General features: G+C 44.7%; 1 protein-coding gene across 1 annotated transcript in view; it reads left to right on the forward strand.

Moving 5' to 3' along the window:
- The window catches only part of HBP1 (HMG-box transcription factor 1), a 61,593-nt gene that overhangs the window by 21,995 nt on the left and 21,818 nt on the right, over positions 1 to 17,780 (forward strand). The window contains exons 5-7 of the mRNA XM_033958865.1: positions 3,331 to 3,445; positions 3,529 to 3,638; positions 9,995 to 10,151. Of these exons, the coding sequence (XP_033814756.1) occupies positions 3,331 to 3,445; positions 3,529 to 3,638; positions 9,995 to 10,151 (382 nt within the window). The remainder of the gene's footprint in view (positions 1 to 3,330; positions 3,446 to 3,528; positions 3,639 to 9,994; positions 10,152 to 17,780) is intronic.

Here is a 17,780-nt window from a genome sequence, read left to right on the forward strand (position 1 = left end):
ATGGTCCACAAGGAGTGGGAAGCACTAGACATTGTCCTGCATTGGTCTAAGCTTCTCAAGGAGAACTAGGACAATTATTTTCTAGTCCCTAAGGTCGATGCACTGGTCACTGGTGTAGCTAGCCATATGTGGGGGTTATGTGGCCAGTGCAGTACTTTGCTGGATTCAGCAGCTCCCAACTCCCCTCTGAGATGACCGTTGGAGTCAGGGATAGTGTTTTTAACCAATATGCTTTATGGTTTGGTCTGTATATGCTCAAACCTGTTGGTCTCAACTTTGGTGACTCACCGTTGGCTTTGGCTTCAGCACTGGGCTGCAAATGTAGTTTCTAAGACCCACCTTAGCAAGTCTTTCAAGGACAGTCTGTTTGATGAGGAGTTGGAAAAGCTAGGAATAAGATACGGGAGCATGGCAAGATTGTAGGGAAGCAGAGGCCATGCCCATGAAGTGGGGCAGTTTCATTCCATAAAAAAGTCAGCTAGCTATGGTCATACTGGTGGCCTTACTTTTCAAGGAGGAGGTGTGGGTGCAACCCTGCTTGGAAAGCTGGCTGATTCAGCCCAATTCAATGGAAGATGTGCAGGCTGCCACAAAGAGAGTCATTCAGCTGCTGGAGTGCTTGGACTGAGTGATCAATTATGTAAAGGGTCATCTCCTTCCTACTGTGGAGTTAGGTTAGGAAATGGACTTCCAGATACTCCTATCAGGATATATATACCTGACTCTGGAGAGGATACCAAAGGGTGCTCTGCAGTCAGGTGTCCTCAGCTCCTGGGCTCGATGTCTGCCCTTTTGGAGGTGATTACATGAGTGCGGAACATGCTTGCTGCCACTTCAGAAGGCCTTTCTGTCATGCTGGACTTTGAATTTCAATTGCCCCTGTTGACATCACTCAAGAAGCAGTTTGACTGATGGGACCTCCCAGCTCACCTCCTTGGATGAGGAGGATTCCTCTATCTACTCCAGACAAGACAACGTTGAACACTAATGTGAGCCGAGAGGCTGAAGAGCCCACTACCAGTACCGCTTTGTTCAGGGGATGTGGTTGGCAGAAGAGATATCCTGGCTCATCAATCAGCTGGGAGCAAGGGCGATATGACTGGAGCTAAAAAAAGTTCCTTTACCTGCTTTATGGAAAGGTGATGCAAATAATCTTAGACAATGTGACAGCAATGGTGTATGTCAAGCTGGGTGGTAGCAGAAGTGAGTGGTTGTCGATTGGGCATAACATTGTCTGCCAATCTAGGTGTTTCCTTTCTGGTCTCTGATTAGCAAAATACTGTACAGGATTGTATCTAACCCATTCCTTGTCATCATGATAGACTGGCCCATGTGCCTCTATACATGGATCTAATCCGGCTGCTTACAGTCTCTTTGTGCCTGCTAAGGAATCGGGGCTTTGGAAATTGGGAAGGCTCAAATGCCATCCCTTTTGGCTTATGGCATGGCTTTTGAGAGTAATGCTTGAAATACTGGGGGCATCCAGCAAAAGTGGTGGAAACATTGTCAATAGCTTGCAAGACGTCTCTTCCTGGCATATGTCAGGGTGTGGCAGGCCTTGGAGGCTTGATGTGTCAGGGAGTCTTTCACTCTGGAAGTCTGACCTGGTCTCAATTCTCTCCTTTCTTCAAGATTTTGTTTAGGGCATAGCCTGAACTCCCTGAAGGTTCAAGTAGCCACCCTTGTGTGTTTCCTGGGCCATTAAAGGTGGGTCTTAGAGACTAAGGTGCTAAGGTGGGTCTTAGAGACTACATTTGGCAGTTCTGCAAATGTAGTCAGGTTCCTGCATGGGATCCTACCTCAATGGAACCTCAGCTTGCTTCTAAGAACTTGGCAGGGCCACCCTATAAGTCACTTGACCATTCTTCCTTAAAGGATATCTCATTGAAGATGGCCTGTGGCCTTTCTTGTAGTGATCTGATCAACTCAGTGGGTTTCTGAGCTCTAGACTCTTTTGTACGGATCTTTATTTGTCCTTCATTGGAGGTACTGTTGTGCTCTGGATGATCTTTTCCTTCTTGCCATATGAATCAGATTGTTTCCTTGCCTGCTTTTTTTCAGGATTCAGAGATAAATTGGTTGGTTGTTTTTTTTTTTTTTGTATAGTTCACAAGCTGAATGTGTGTAGAGTCTTGCTGAAGTACCTTGCTGTCATCAACGAATTTAGAAAGTCAGTCTATCTTTTCATTCAGTTTCAGGGGGTCGCATAAAAGGGAGGTGGCCTCAAATGCAGTGATTGTTCATTGGATTAAAGCAACAATAGAGGTGGCATTCATTTTGGCTCAGGCAACTTCTTGGGTGGAGGCTCAGACAGTCTGACCAGAGGATATTTGTTGTGAGGCATTCCTGTAGGAAGGTTTGTCTTCTCCTGTCTAGATGTCTAGTACTCTGGTACATCCTATTGGTTTGAATTGACCTAACTGGGCAATAAGGATGGTGAAATGTAATCTTACCTGTTAATTTCCTTTCTTTGAGTCCCATTAGACTAGTTCAGCATTCTGGCCAGAAAACAGTGGTTTGGAATCCTCTCTGTAGCTGTTATTAGTTTGGAAGGCCTGTGCCACTTCCCATTCTCCTAGCATTATTGTTTTGTTCTAAATTCCATGGTTTACCTAAGGCAGGGGTGTCCAATGTCAGTCCTCGAGGGCCGCAATCCAGTCGGGTTTTCAGGATTTCCCCAATGAATATGCATGAGATCTATTTGCATGCACTGCTTTCAATGCATATTCATTGGGGAAATCCTGAAAACCCGATTGGATTGCGGCCCTCGAGGACCGACATTGGACACCCCTGACCTAAGGGCTTTAGTTCTGTTTCACGCGATTAATTGTGTGATTTGTTATATACTGACTAGCTCCAAGCTTCACTATCTCTTATCCTGGTGATTTCACTGAAAACTGTCCACCACATCTGTTGGTCAGGAGATAAAGCACACTGGTTTGGACAGGTCTAGCAGTACTAAAGGAAAGGAAATTAGTAGGTAAAATTAAATTTTACCTTTGGAAAACTTTTTTTTAAGCAATCAAGAAAGTACATGTACCTTTCTTTAAACATTTTAGAAATAATCTAGTATAAGAAGATTATGTCTAAAATAAGTAGTCTGCTCCAACAAACAAATAATATATACTGTGCTTTTAAATCAGACCTCAGTAGAGATCACTTGAATGATCTATGGATCACGTTTTTCAGCATCACAATAATGCAGTAGCATTCTGTGCAGTATTAATTTAGGGAAGAGAACCCTTTGCTAAGTTACTATATATTAATTCTTAATATTAATACTCTCGTGCCAGATTCCTTATGCTCTTTTTTTTGTTGGTTTTATTTTAGCAAGCGAGCAGTGAATCAGAGTCTGGAATCTTCTGTGTGTCATCCTTGTCAGATGATGACGATTTAGGCTGGTGCCATTCTTGGCCTTCAACTCAATGGCATTGCTTTTTAAAAGGTAAGCGAATACTTGTTACCTGATGGATTATCTTTCAGACTTATGTCTTTCTTTTTAATACTTACATACTTTTTAAATGTCAGGCACCCGTTTACGCTTTCATAAAGGACGCAATAAAGAATGGCAAAATGTTGAAGTCTTTGCTAGTCCAAAAGACTGTGAAAATGAGGATATCATCATGGACAGTTACAGGGTAAATTTATTTTATTTTGACCAACTGTGACACTAAGCGATTGAAAATTTTGTACACCTCATAATCCCTGTTCTCCGAGGACAAGAAGGCATGTTGTTCTCACATCTGGGTGGTGTCATTCACGAAACCTGGCATGGACAATCAAAAAGTGGACTGTCACTTTTAAGTGCGCACATGCTGATGCATTGCCACCTGACATCGACTTGCAAGATCTGCAGTTCTTAGTTTTCTGCGGAGCTGAGAAGCTGTGTTTTAGAGTCTCTTTAAGCACATCAAACTTATACTTTTTTTCTTGCCTTCCTGTTCTTTTTTTTTTGCAACTTTTTGTCATTATATTTTGTTTTCTTCCCCTTTTTATCAAATATTTTCATTTTTTTCCAACTTTGAATTTTTCGGGCCTTTGGGCTCTTTTCAGCCCTTTCCCATGCTAGGAGCCTCAACTCTTTTTTGGTATACCATGTACTCAACCTCCCTGGGCCATTGAGCCCTTTGACTTCATGTTGGCAGTTTTTCCATTGATGTCTAAGGCTCCTAGTGGCTTTAAGCAGTGCACTCTTGTCAATGGACCTTATCAGGTACAAACCCACATAACTGGTGTGTTCAGTGCCTGGATCCTGAACATGGAGATATTTCATACATGCACTGTTCTTGCATGCAGAAGAGGTCGCATAAAGCCAGGAAGTTGCAATTTAAGAAACCTTTTGGTACAACTTCAGGAACATCAAGTAGGGCTGGAGACTCCAACCCCAACATACATCTACGCACTGATCCAGCATAGACCTTGTCTATGATTCGTTCCACTTCATGGTTGCTGCTACCATAATTGGGGGAGCCTTATAAGCGGGCTAAGAAGCACAAACATGTTCCCCGCCCCTCGAATCGTGCATCGGCATCATCTCAAGCGTCATCCACATTGATACACTCCAAGTGTTCATACACAGATGCCTGAATGCCATCACTGCAGTTGATGTCTCTTCTGAGACATTGAGGTCTGAGACATTGATGTCTCTTCTGAGACATTGAGGTCCTCAATGTCTTGACACCCAATTCAACCAGTGCCTAATGTATCCTTGTCAACATCAGTACCGACACCATCGCTGCAATAACAGCTTCGAGCATTGTTGGCAGCAAGAGCTGGCTGGGATACTGCAGTCATACCCTATGCAAACTCCTGCATCAACTCTCCCAGCCTCAGCTCAGTTCAAGTATCGACCAAGCAGTACATTGAGGAATTGTTCTTGAACTCCTGTACTCTGAGGATCTGCATCGAAGAGACACACATCACATGTATTGTCGGGAACAGAACACACCTCAATGCTCTTCTCGCCACTTTCCTTGATATTCCACTTCCTGAAGAGCTGACATCGAGGAATAAAATTCAGATCTGTTACCAAGCTTTCCTGGTGACTATCCAGACTTCTCTGATGATGAGTCTTATGGGATACTGTCGGATCCTTCCCCACCACCTCCTTGACATCATCTCCTGAAAGTCTGTCATTTACCAACTTGATCAGACAAATGGAGGAAGTGCTTCCTGTAAACATAGAGTCAGAAGTAGAGTCTCATGCAGAACTCAAGGAGGCTTTAGATTATAAGAAGTAGCCTAAAGACTTTCAAAGTACCACTTCATAATCTCATGAAGGAAGCCCTATTTAAGAACTGGGAAACACCATTCTATCCCAGTGGCTTCATGTATATTGGACGCAATTTATAGGATCCAATCTTATCCTTGTTTTAACAGGCCACAACTACAGCACCAATCTTTGGTAATAGAGTCTGCTTTAAAGCAAGCAAATAGTTCTCATACTTATGCAAGTACTTCACCAGGCAGAGAGGGCGGTCCTGGGACAAATTTGGTGGATGAGTATTCCAAGGTACCATGCTCCCTAACAGAATACTAAATTACAACTTTTATATGACATTCTATTATGAAATTTCTCATTCAGCAGTTGTCATCTTTTGAACAGTACATTCTCTCAGAGCACCTTAAGTCCTTCCAACATCTGACCAATAATTAAGTCACTGTGAGTCTTAATTTTTTGCGTAGCATCCTCAATGCATTCTCTAAATAGATCTGCTATGCATGGACAACAAATCAAAGGCAGAAGAGTCAGTTTTAACCTCAATCCAAATAACAGTATTTTTGACTCCTAGAGATCATTGCCAGTGTATCTCTTTCTCTATCTTCCCATAGAAGGCAGACTCCACCACTTTTACCATCGATGCACCCTCATAACAACAGGCCAGTGGGTCCTACAAGTGGCGATGCGCTTTGCTTACTACAAAAGCCTCCAAACCATCCTCCAAAAGTCTTTCTTTTCAATTCCTTTCAGAACACCTTGCTTCACCAAAAGCTCTCAGCCCTTCTCCAGCTCAAAGCAATAGAACAAGTTCTCTTGCAGGAGAGAGGCTGAGGGTTCTACTCCAAGTATTTCCTGGTGCTGAAAAAGACTGGAGGTCTCTGTCCAATTCTAGACCTTTGTGCTCTCAACAAATACTTAGTGAAGGAGAAGTTTCACATGGTCTCTCTGGGAACCCTGTTACCACTGTTGAAAAAGAATAACCGACTCTGGACCTCAAAGAAGCGTATACCCACATTTCCATCTTACCTTCCCACAGGAAATATCTTCGTTTTTGAGTGGGGCCATGCCATTCTCAATATAAAGTACTACCATTTGGTTTGACATCAGCACCGAGAGTGTTTACGAAATGCTAGGTGGTAATGACAGCAATTCCCTACTCATGCAGATTTCATGCATTTCCTTACCTAAACGGCTGGTTGATCAAGACCTTATCATCACAACAAACTCAGCAAGCCATCAGTTCCAGAGTTCGTCTACTTGAACTACTAGGATTTGCAGTCAACTACCAGAAATTGCATCTTCAACTAACTCACACTTTAGAATTCATTGGAGCTCTCTTAGACAAAACACAAGCTGGAGCTTTTGTACCTCAACAGAGACTCAACAATCTTATCCACATATCAGAAAGTCTCCTCCCTTCAACGCAATACTGCACATCAGATGTTAAGTCTCCTAGGTCACATTGCATCTACAGTTCACGCTACTCTATTTGCATGTCTGCCTCTCAGAGTGCCTTAGGGCTCCCTCTCTACCCAGTGGACTCAAGCCACCGGGGCTCTTTCCCAACCATCTTTGTCAATCCCTTCAGTGGTGGATGTTTCCCACCAATCTTACCACAGGCCTTCTCTTCGAATTTGCACTACACCAGAAGCTACTTACAATGGATGCCTCCATGCTTGACTGGGGAGCCCACTTCGATGGCCTGCATACCCAAGGCATCTGGATTCCTCACCAGAAAACTCTTCAGATCAATCTTCTAGCACTCCAAGCAATCCACAATGCCCTTTGCACTTTCCAAGATTGCCTCCAGAATCAAGTAGTCTTTATCCACAAAGACAATCAAGTTGACATGCTCTACTTGAACAAGCAAGGGGGAATAGGGCTTTGCCCACTCTGCCAAGAAGCAATCTAAATCTGGATGGGCGATTCCTCGCAGCATATCTGGCAGGAAAACAAAATGTCTTAGCAGATAAGCTGAGCAGATCTCTTCAACCTCACGAATGGCTGCTCAACACAACCATCTTGCAACAGATAATCGTAGATTGGGGGACCCTCGAAGTAGACCTCTTTGCTTCCTCCCACAACCACAAATTTCCACTCTTCTGTTCTAGACTCTACACTCCAAATCATCTGGAGTCAGATGCTTTTCTTCTCGACTGGTGGAGCAAGTTTTTATATGCTTACCCTCCAATTCCTCTAGTCAAGAAAATGCTACTCAGACTTCACCAGGAACAAGCCGCCATGTATCTCCTTGCACCTTGGTGGCTACATCAACCATGGTTCCCTCTCCTACAACTCAGTGTATGGGAGCCCATCACTCTTCAAGTCTTTCCAGAGAAAGAAGGTTTTCTCCTTCATCCCAATGTTTATTAGCACTCACAGCATGGCATCTCTTTCTCAGCAAGTAGATGCTTTCGCACTATCTTCTCCAGTGTCAGCCATCATTGAAGCTTCTAGAAAACCTTCCACATTATGCTGTTATTGTTTCAGGCGGACTCACTTCAAAGTCTAGTGTAATCTCTACTTGCTAGATCAAATCATTTGTCTTCTTCCATCAATCCTAAACTATCTCCTACACCTTTCCAGTTTTGATATCAAGACTATTTTAGTCGGAGCTTATTTCAATGTAATTAGTGCTTTTCATTCACCACTGGACAAGAAGCCATTACCTGTTCATTCTTTGGTTTCCAGATTCATGAAAGACATTTTCCATACCAAGCCTTCTTTCAGACCTCGTGCTGTTGCCAACCTTAATATAGAGCTTTCTACTCTGATGAAGTCTCTCTTTGAATGACCCTTAATTTCATCCCTCACGCATCTCACTTAGAAAGTGGTCTTCCTCATAGATCTTACTTCTGCACGCCAAGTCAGTGAACTTCAAGCGCTTGTGTTAGATCCACCCTATATAACATTCTACCATGACAGGGTGGTTCTTCATATGAATCCCAAGTTCCTCCTAAAGATCATCTCAAAATTTCATCTGAACCACTTCATAGTTCTACTTGTCCTCTTTCCAAGACCACATTCTCACCCTGGTGAAACAGCACTCCACACATTGGACTGTAAATGTGCTCTTGCTTACTACTTAGATCAGACCAAACCTCAAACTACCACTCAACTTTTCCTCTCATTAGATCCTAATAGACTTGTTCAATCCTAACACCAAGAAAACCATCACCACATGGCTGTGCTTGGGCTGAAGCTTGAAGGTCGTGTCACTGCACATAAAGTTCGAGCAATGGTGACTTCAGTACCCTATCTACATTTAGTATTCTGTAAAGCAGCCACCTGGTTCTCAATTCATACTTCATATCCCATTACTGTTTGGAGAATCATTCCAAACAATAAAGCCAGTTCGGCCAAGTAGTTCTTCAAAATGTGTTCTCTGGGAGTCCCAGATGTGAGAATATCATGCCTACTTGTCCTCGGAGAAAGCAAAGTTACTAACCTGTAGTAGGTGTTCTCTGAGAATAGCAGGCATATATCCTCACAGCCCTCCCACTTCCCCTGGTTGGCTTCTTAGCTATCTTACTGAACTGCAGGTCCTGCGAGCTGACTTTGGGCGGGAAGGCACCAGCACACGCATGGTATAGGCGGCTTTAAAGTGACAATACACTTAAGACTGTCTGTGCCGAGTTCCGTGGATGACATCTCCCAGATGTGAGAATATATACCTGCTGTCTTCGAAGAACACATACTACAGTTGAGTAACTTTGCTGTGTCTGTACTCCAGTATTTTCTGAATGAATAAAAAAAAAGGTTCATAGAAGAATTATAAAACAATTTTCATGCATACCAGATCAGTTTTAATTACTGTAAATTAACATTGTCAGTCTCATGTTTTAGATAAGTTAGCCTTTAGGGGGCAGTTCTACAACTGGGCATCCAGGTTCTGTTAACTAATTATCAACATGTCTGACACTGGAGCACCAGCAATTACACCAGCACTAGAACTAGCATGCTGTAAGTGTGTGTATACCCTTTTACATTTATGTTCTGTGTAAGTAAGGCATGCCCGTTAATGGCGCCTAGGCCTCCTGCTGACACTTCTGCAGGTAAGTGTACACGTGGGTGTGTAAGTATTCTAGACTTTATGGGCACGAAGGACACATAAATGCAGTTACCTAGATTACAGAGAAGAGAAAATTGTAAAACTAGAGGGCATAATTTGAGGTTGCAGGGAGGAAGACTCAGGAGCAATGTTAGGAAATTCTTTTTCACGGAGAGGGTGGTAGATGCCGGGAATGCCATCCCGAGGGAAGTGGTGGAGAGGAAAACGGTGATGGAATTCAAAAGTGTGGGATAAAAATAGAGGATCTCTAATTAGAAAATAAAGGATGTAAATTAAAGAACTAAGGCCGGTATTGGACAGACTTGCACGGTCTGTGTCCCATATATGGTGATTTGGTGTAGGATGGGCTGGGGTGGGCATCAATGGAACTCCACTAACTTGGAACATGAGGATATTCCTGACCGGACTTTACGGTAGATATCCTGCAATTAACGGGATGTTTGGATAGGCTGGAATGAGCTTGGACGGCAATTTCAGCATTTGGAACCTAGGACAATACCAGATTTTACAGAAATATCAAAGAAGAGACAAGTTAATTTAATCATGTATTTTTAATGGGCATAACTAATGGGCAGACTGGATGGACTGTTCAGATCTTTATCTGCTGTCATTTACTATGTTACAGAATTGCCTTTCCTGTTATATTCCTCTAATTTTTCAGGCAATTTTTTTTAGATTTAAATTTATATGTGCTTCCCCAGGGGTATGGATCTGATGGTCTAAAACTGATATCACATGAGGAGAGTGTTTCCTTTGGACAGTCGGTGTTGAAATTGACATTTGATCCTGGTACACTGGCTGATGGTTTGCTGACAGCAGAGTGCAGATTAGACCATCCATTCTATGTGAAAAATAAAGGTAAGAAACCACTATGCATGTGCTTTACAGGTTGCTTGACAGAAAAGGAGCAGTCTGATATTTGATATCTATTCTTAGCTCCAGAAGCAAAAAATATTACATAACAACCATGTAGAATGGCCTTGCTCTGTCCAACAAGTTTCTATAATTTACAATGATCTGAAGCTGACAGTAAAAAAAGTAATATCTACTTTACTGAAAACTCCTGGATAGAGGGTGTACTTAATGGCCTGATTCATTAGTAGTATTATCCCATGTTCACAAAATTGGGAAAAAAGCTTAGTGAAATATCCTCTAAGTGCTAAAGCAGATTTAGGGGTCCTTTTATCAAGCTGCGGTAGGGGTTTTATATATATATATATATATATATATAATACCGCGCGTTAAACTGCCTGCCGCACTAGCTGCTAACACCTGCATTGAGCAGACGTTAGTTTTTTAGCTGGCCGCGGGGGTTAGCGCGTGATGAAATGTCCGACGTGCTAACTCCGCTAGCGCGGCTTGATAAAAGGAGCCCTTAGTGTAGTAATGGTAATTACTAAGGAAATTGTATATGAAATGGGGATTATTGCAGATTGAGGTAGAATTTATTGGGCTAGAAAGAGTTGTGCAGAGATGTTATATCAAAATAAATGGGTAAGTTCTAATGAAATGCTTATAACTGAAGAAACTGGTGGCTTTGTGGTTTGATTGCATAATTTGTTGCTGTCCTCTGTAGTGTGGTGGACCGAAATCTGAGGGCAAGCCCAGATGTATTAGACCTCAGCATTTCTGAGGTCCAGGTCTGAAGCAGCTGTGGCCTGAATTGTTATATTTGAGAGACTTCACAATGGAGGGGGAAATTTACAAACTGTATTATGTCACTAATATTTGTAGTGATCGAGGGAGCAGTTGTTTCAATTTGTGGTCTTATTTCTGTTTTTTTCTCTATATACATTGAATATTACTACTTCCCAGACCAGTGGAAACTTTAGCTTCAAAGTTCAGGTTGTTTCCTTCATAATGATCTCTAATAACCGGTGACGGGACAAAAGTGTGCCAGGCAAAGCCGCGCTGACATTTTGTCACAGAAAATTGGGCGCAAGACTCCAGCGCGCCGCTGGAAAAGTTCATTTTAAAGAGCTCTGATGGGGGGTGTGGGGGAAACCCCCACACTTTACTTAATACTGTTTGCTCTGCCGTTGTGCAACACCCCACATTATACAGAAAACTTAACTTTTTCCTAAAAAATCAGGAAAAAGTTAAGTTTCCTTTATAATGGGGGGTTCCAAACCCCCAACCCCCCCCAACAGCAGCGTGAATACTATTAAGTAAACTGGGGGAGTTCCCCTTCACACACTCCTGTCGGAGCTCTTTAAAATTAACTTTTCCGGCAGCGCGCTGCAGTCTTGCACCCAATTGTCTGGGCTCAAATGTTGAATAGTTCAAAGTCTAATAGATGCTGGCATTGTAATCTTGAAGTAGGGACTTTAGATCATCTTTTGTTTTATTGTCCCTATATCTTAGCCTTTTGGAATTCCATCTGGGATCAAGTAAATTGTTTACTGGAAAATCATGTAGCACTTTCTTATGATACAGTATTATTTGGAACAAGCTATGAGAAAAAAGAGTCAGATATCATCATTTAACAATAATTTTTTATTAATCATGACTGGAGTCGCTTTTCAACATATCACCAACAATTGGAAGGATTGCAGTAGACTTAATTTCAACTTTTGGTGGAAATCGTTATCCCAGGACAAGCAGGCAGCATATTCTTGACTGATGGATGACGGCACCGACGGAGCCCCGGTACGGACAATTTTAGAGTGATTGCACTCTAAGAACTTGGAAAGTTCTAGCAGGTCGCACCGCGCACGCGCGAGTGCCCTCCCGCCCGACGGAGGCGCGCGGTCCCCAGTTTCTTAGTTTCCGCGGAGCTAAGAAGACGCACTTTTCAACGGCTGTTGAAAACTTTTTTCTCTTTCGCCTTCCCGCTCTCGTAAACTCATTGGGAAATATTGTTTCCCTCATTTTATTTTCTTTTCTTTGTAAAAAAAAAACAAAAAAAACTTAATTTGTTTTTCTTTCATTTTTTCGGTTTCGCCCCAGCGGGGCCTGTTGCCACCATCGAGGCCCCGGCCTTCGATTTGGCTGAAGCCGTTTTTACCTTCATGCCCCCTCAACCCGGGTTTAAGAAGTGCCAGCGGTGCGCTCGACCAATTTCACTCACAGACCCGCACAACTGGTGTCTACAGTGTCTTGGTCCTGACCATCGAGCGTCCACCTGCACCCGCTGTGCCACTCTTAAAAAGAGAACTTTAAAAAATTGCCAAATCCAACAGCGATTATTATTTGGTACCGAGATATCGGATTCAGCGGCACCGGTTCCGGCTTCGGCCCCGACACAGTCGGCACCTACTTCATCAACACCGCGCGATACCGCGCCGGCGTCGCATCCCTCAGGTAAGCCGGCTAAGAAGCCTTCCCTGCTGGAGCGCCCTCCGGTCTCAGTGGCAGCAAGCCCAATCCTGCCGACCTCGAGGCGCCCACGGAAGCGCTCCGCTCCGATTGAGGTTAGCCCCTCGACATCGGGTTCCTCTTCGGAGTATAGAGCAGCACCCAAGGTACCGCAGAAGAAAAAAGTGGTACCGGTGCCTTCACTGGATGAGCGCATTGCCGCCGTCCTGCAGGTCCAGCTCAAAGAACAACTCCAACAGCTGCTCCCTGCTCTTTTGACACCGAGCCTTCCAGTCCCGGTCCGGTCTGAGCCGCCGGTACCGGCAGTGGAGCAGCCTCCTTTATCGGCATCCACCTTGTCGGTACCGATGCATACCACTTCCTCGGTATCAATGCCGGTCTTAGCGCCGGAACCGAGATCCTTACACCAGGCTGTTCAAACCTCGGCGCCGACACAGCCTATAACATCTCCCGGTACCGTTTCACAGAGGTCTGGTAAGTCGATGCATAAAACTCGACACCTAGAACCCTCCACACCGGACTCCCTGGACCGCAGTTTTCAGGTGAGGGACCCTGATCTGTGGGGTGATTCGGAGGACCCTCTCCTCTCGGAGGGAGAGTGTTCATCAGGGGAAGAGGATCCTTCTGGTTTAGATCCCTCCTCTAAACCTGATTCAACCTCTTTTACCTCTTTTCTCAAAGAGATGTGTGACTCTCTCTCTATTCACTTGGAGGCTGAATCCAAAAAATCCAAGGCATTTCTAGATGCTCTGGACTTTGACCAGCCTCCAAGGGAATTTCTCAAACTGCCTCTCCATGACATATTAAGAGAGACATTTTACAAAAATCTAGAGACACCCTTGACCATCCCAGGAGCTCCCCGCAAACTGGACTCCTTATATAAGGTCATACCTATTCCAGGCTTTGACAAGCCGCAACTCCCCCATGAGTCTTTACTGGTGGAATCTACTTTAAAGAAATCCACGGGGGCTAGTGTATACGCTTCTGTCCCTCCTGGCAGAGAAGGTAAGGCCATGGATAAGTTTGGCAAGAGGTTGTATCAAAATGCGATGCTAGCAAATAGATCAGGGAACTATGCTTTCCATTTTTCTTTTTACCTTAAGCATCTCATTCAGACTTTGTCATCTTTTGAGAAATACCTCCCTGACCGTAAAAGATCCGCCTTTCGCCAAACTTCTTCATCGCTCTTACAACTGCGCAAGTTCATGGTCAGATCAATCTATGACACCTTTGAGCTGACCTCTAGGGCCACGGCTATGTCGGTGGCTATGCGGCGACTGGCCTGGCTCAGAGTTTCAGAACTCGATGTCAATCATCAAGATCGACTGGCCAATGCACCTTGTTTGGGGGATGAGCTGTTTGGAGAATCCATGGACTCCACTACTCAGAAACTCTCAGCTCATGAGACTCGATGGGACACTCTCCTTAAGACAAAGAAGAAGACCCCACCTACCAGGCCTTTTCGCCAGCAATCGGCCTATCAACGTAGATTTGTGGCTCGTCCTTTACCTCAGGCCCAGCAACAACCCAGGCGTCAGAGGCAACAACAGAGGCAAGCTGCTAGACCAGCACAGCAGCAACAGCAGGTGAAACCTCCCCCTTCACAGAAATCAACTCAACCCTTTTGACTTGGTTCTCCAGGACATAGCCAGTCTCCCTCCTTCTGCCCATCTTCTGCAGCCCATAGGACGCCTTACTCATTTCATAAGCCGTTGGGAAATCATCACCTCGGATCAGTGGGTCCTCAACATCATCTGCCACGGCTACTCTCTCAATTTCCAGACTCTTCCTGCCCAAAGTCTGCCAAGAGAGTCTGCTTTGAACACTCCTCAGTCTTCCCTCCTTCTTCAAGAGGTTCAATCCCTCCTTCTTCTGAACGCCATAGAGGAAGTTCCTCTAGATCAAAAGGGGCAGGGATTCTACTCCCGTTACTTTCTAGTTCACAAAAAAACAGGAGATTTCAGACCCATTTTAGATCTTCGCGATCTCAGCAAATGATTGGTAAAAGAGAAATTCAAGATGCTTTCTCTGGCTACTCTTTATCCTCTTCTCAATCAAGGCGACTGGCTATGTTCCCTAGATCTCAAAGAAACATACACTCACATACCGGTCAATCTGGCCTCCAGACAGTACCTCCGCTTCATGATCAACCATTGTCATTACCAATACAAGGTGCTACCCTTCGGTCTTGCCTCCTCTCCAAGAGTGTTCACCAAATGTCTGATTGTGGTGGCTGCCTTTCTACATTCCCACCACCTTCAGGTGTTTCCTTACCTGGACGATTGGTTGATAAAGGCCAATTCTTCTCAGACAGTACTCCAGGCCACCAACCAGACCATCCTGTTTCTACAACTTCTGGGGTTCGAGATCAATCTACCCAAATCTCATCTCATCCCCACTCAGAGACTTCAATTCATTGGAGCGGTGCTAGACACAGTCCTCATGAGAGCATTTCTGCCATCCAACCGTCTTCACACTCTCCAATCTCTGTGTCAGCAGGTGCTTCATCAACGCTCCATCTCTGCCAAGCAAATGATGATACTCTTGGGTCACATGGCCTCCACAGTTCATGTCACACCCTTCGCACGTCTCCACCTGCGCACTCCTCAATGGACCCTAGCGACCCAGTGGTCCCAAGCGACGGATCCTTGCTCACGACACATATCTGTGACATCATCTCTTCGTCAGTCTCTACAATGGTGGTTGATATCCTCAAATCTCTCCAGAGGTCTTTTGTTCCATCTACCTCCTCATCAACTTGTCATCACCACCGACGCCTCCCCTTATGCCTGGGGAGCTCATTTGAACGAATTCCAAACTCAAGGACTTTGGACAGCCCAGGAAATGAAACATCACATCAACTTCCTGGAACTCAGAGCGATGTTTTATGCCCTCAAGGCCTTCCAACATCTTCTCTTTTCTCAGGTCCTCCTGCTGTGCACAGACAATCAAGTTGCGATGTACTACATCAACAAGCAGGGTGGGACAGGCTCTCGCCTCTTGTGCCAGGAAGCCCAGAAGATTTGGGCTTGGGCCACAGATCACCATCTATTCCTGAAAGCTATCTACATTCAGGGAGAACAGAATTCCTTAGCGGACAAGCTCAGCAGAATTCTCCAGCCTCACGAGTGGACACTCGATCCTTTCACTCTACAGTCCATCTTCGCTCAGTGGGGCACTCCTCAGATAGACCTCTTTGCAGCTCCTCACAATCATCAGCTGCCCCACTTCTGCTCCAGACTCTACTCTCCTCACCGTCTGGCAGCGGATGCATTTCTCCTGGATTGGTCCAATCTCTTCCTGTATGCTTTCCCTCCTCTGCCTCTCATGCTCCGGACCTTGTTCAAGCTCAAGAGGGAACAGGCCACCATGATTCTGATTGCGCCACGGTGGCCCAGGCAACATTGGTTCTCCCTTCTACTTCAACTCAGTTCCAGGGAACCTATTCTACTTCCACAATTTCCTTCTCTGCTTACACAGCATCAGGAGACCCTTCTGCATCCCAACCTCCAGTCTCTGCACCTGACAGCCTGGTATCTCTCGGGCTGACTTCGAATGATACTCTTTTGTCTCTGTCCGTTCGTTCTGTTCTGGATGCCTCCAGGAAACCTGCTACTCTGCAATGTTACCATCAGAAGTGGACACGGTTTTCTTCCTGGTGTCTTCTTCATCATCATAATCATACGTCCCTTGCTGTGGAGACCTTGTTGGATTACCTTCTTTCTTTATCTGACTCTGGTCTCAAATCTACTTCCATCAGAGTCCACCTCAGTGCTATTGCTGCATTTCATGAGCCAGTCCATGGGAAACTCCTTTCAGCTCATCCCTTGGTCTCCAGATTCATGCGAGGTCTTTTCAATGTGAAACCACCTCTTAAAGCACCTCCTGTGATCTGGGATCTTAATGTGGTTCTCTCAGCCTTAATGAAGCCTCCGTTTGAACCTTTGGCCACGGCTTCTTTCAAATTTCTCACTTGGAAGGTTCTCTTCCTAATTGCTCTCACCTCTGCCAGGAGGGTCAGTGAGCTCCATGCACTAGTAGCAGACCCACCTTTTACCGTCTTTCATCATGACAAGGTAGTTCTGCACATCCAAAGTTTCTCCCTAAGGTTGTCTCTGAATTCAATCTCAACCAATCCATTGTTCTGCCTGTCTTCTTTCCGAAACCTCACTCTCATTCTGGAGAACAGGCTCTGCATACTTTGGACTGTAAGCGGGCTTTAGCTTACTATTTAGACCGTACTAAGCCCCACAGATCATTCCCTCAACTCTTTCTGTCCTTTGATCCGAATAAATTGGGACATCCTGTTTCTAAACGTACGCTGTCCAATTGGCTCGCAGCGTGCATTTCTTTCTGTTATGCTCAGACCGGACTGACACTGGAAGGTTCTGTCACAGCCCATAGAGTTCGAGCCATGGCAGCATCTGTGGCTTTCCTCCGTTCCACACCTATTGAGGAAATCTGAAAGGCTACTACTTGGTCCTCAGTTCATACTTTTACATCTCACTATTGTCTGGACGCATTCTCCAGACAGGATGGTCACTTCGGCCAATCTGTTTTGCAAAATTTGTTTTCCTAATGGCCAACCTTCCCACCATCCCTCTTTTTGTTAGCTTGGAGGTCACCCATCAGTCAAGAATATGCTGCCTGCTTGTCCTGGGATAAAGCACAGTTACTTACCGTAACAGGTGTTATCCAGGGACAGCAGGCAGATATTCTTGCGTCCCACCCACCTCCCTGGGTTGGCTTCTTAGCTGGCTTATCCTAACTGGGGACCGCGCGCCTCCATCGTGCGGGAGGGCACTCGCGCGTGCGCGGTGCGGCCTGCTAGAACTTTCCAAGTTCTTAGAGTGCAATCACTCTAAAATTGTCCGTACCGGGGCTCCGTCGGTGCCGTCACCCATCAGTCAAGAATATCTGCCTGCTGTCCCTGGATAACACCTGTTACGGTAAGTAACTGTGCTTTATGTCACGTGTTCAAAATGGAAAGATCATTAGCTGTACAAAATGGAAATTATAAGACCTTTACTAAAATATGGGGGCCAATGACATCTTTTTGTGATGATTAAACACCATTTTTTTCTATTGAAATATAGAGAGGGGGAAGGGGTTTTATTATATTGTATATATTAACAATAATAATGGGGAAGGGGGTGGGTTATGGGTTTA

Source organism: Geotrypetes seraphini, chromosome 9 (genome assembly GCF_902459505.1).
Source record: "Geotrypetes seraphini chromosome 9, aGeoSer1.1, whole genome shotgun sequence".
Taxonomy (NCBI): Eukaryota; Metazoa; Chordata; class Amphibia; order Gymnophiona; family Dermophiidae; genus Geotrypetes; species Geotrypetes seraphini.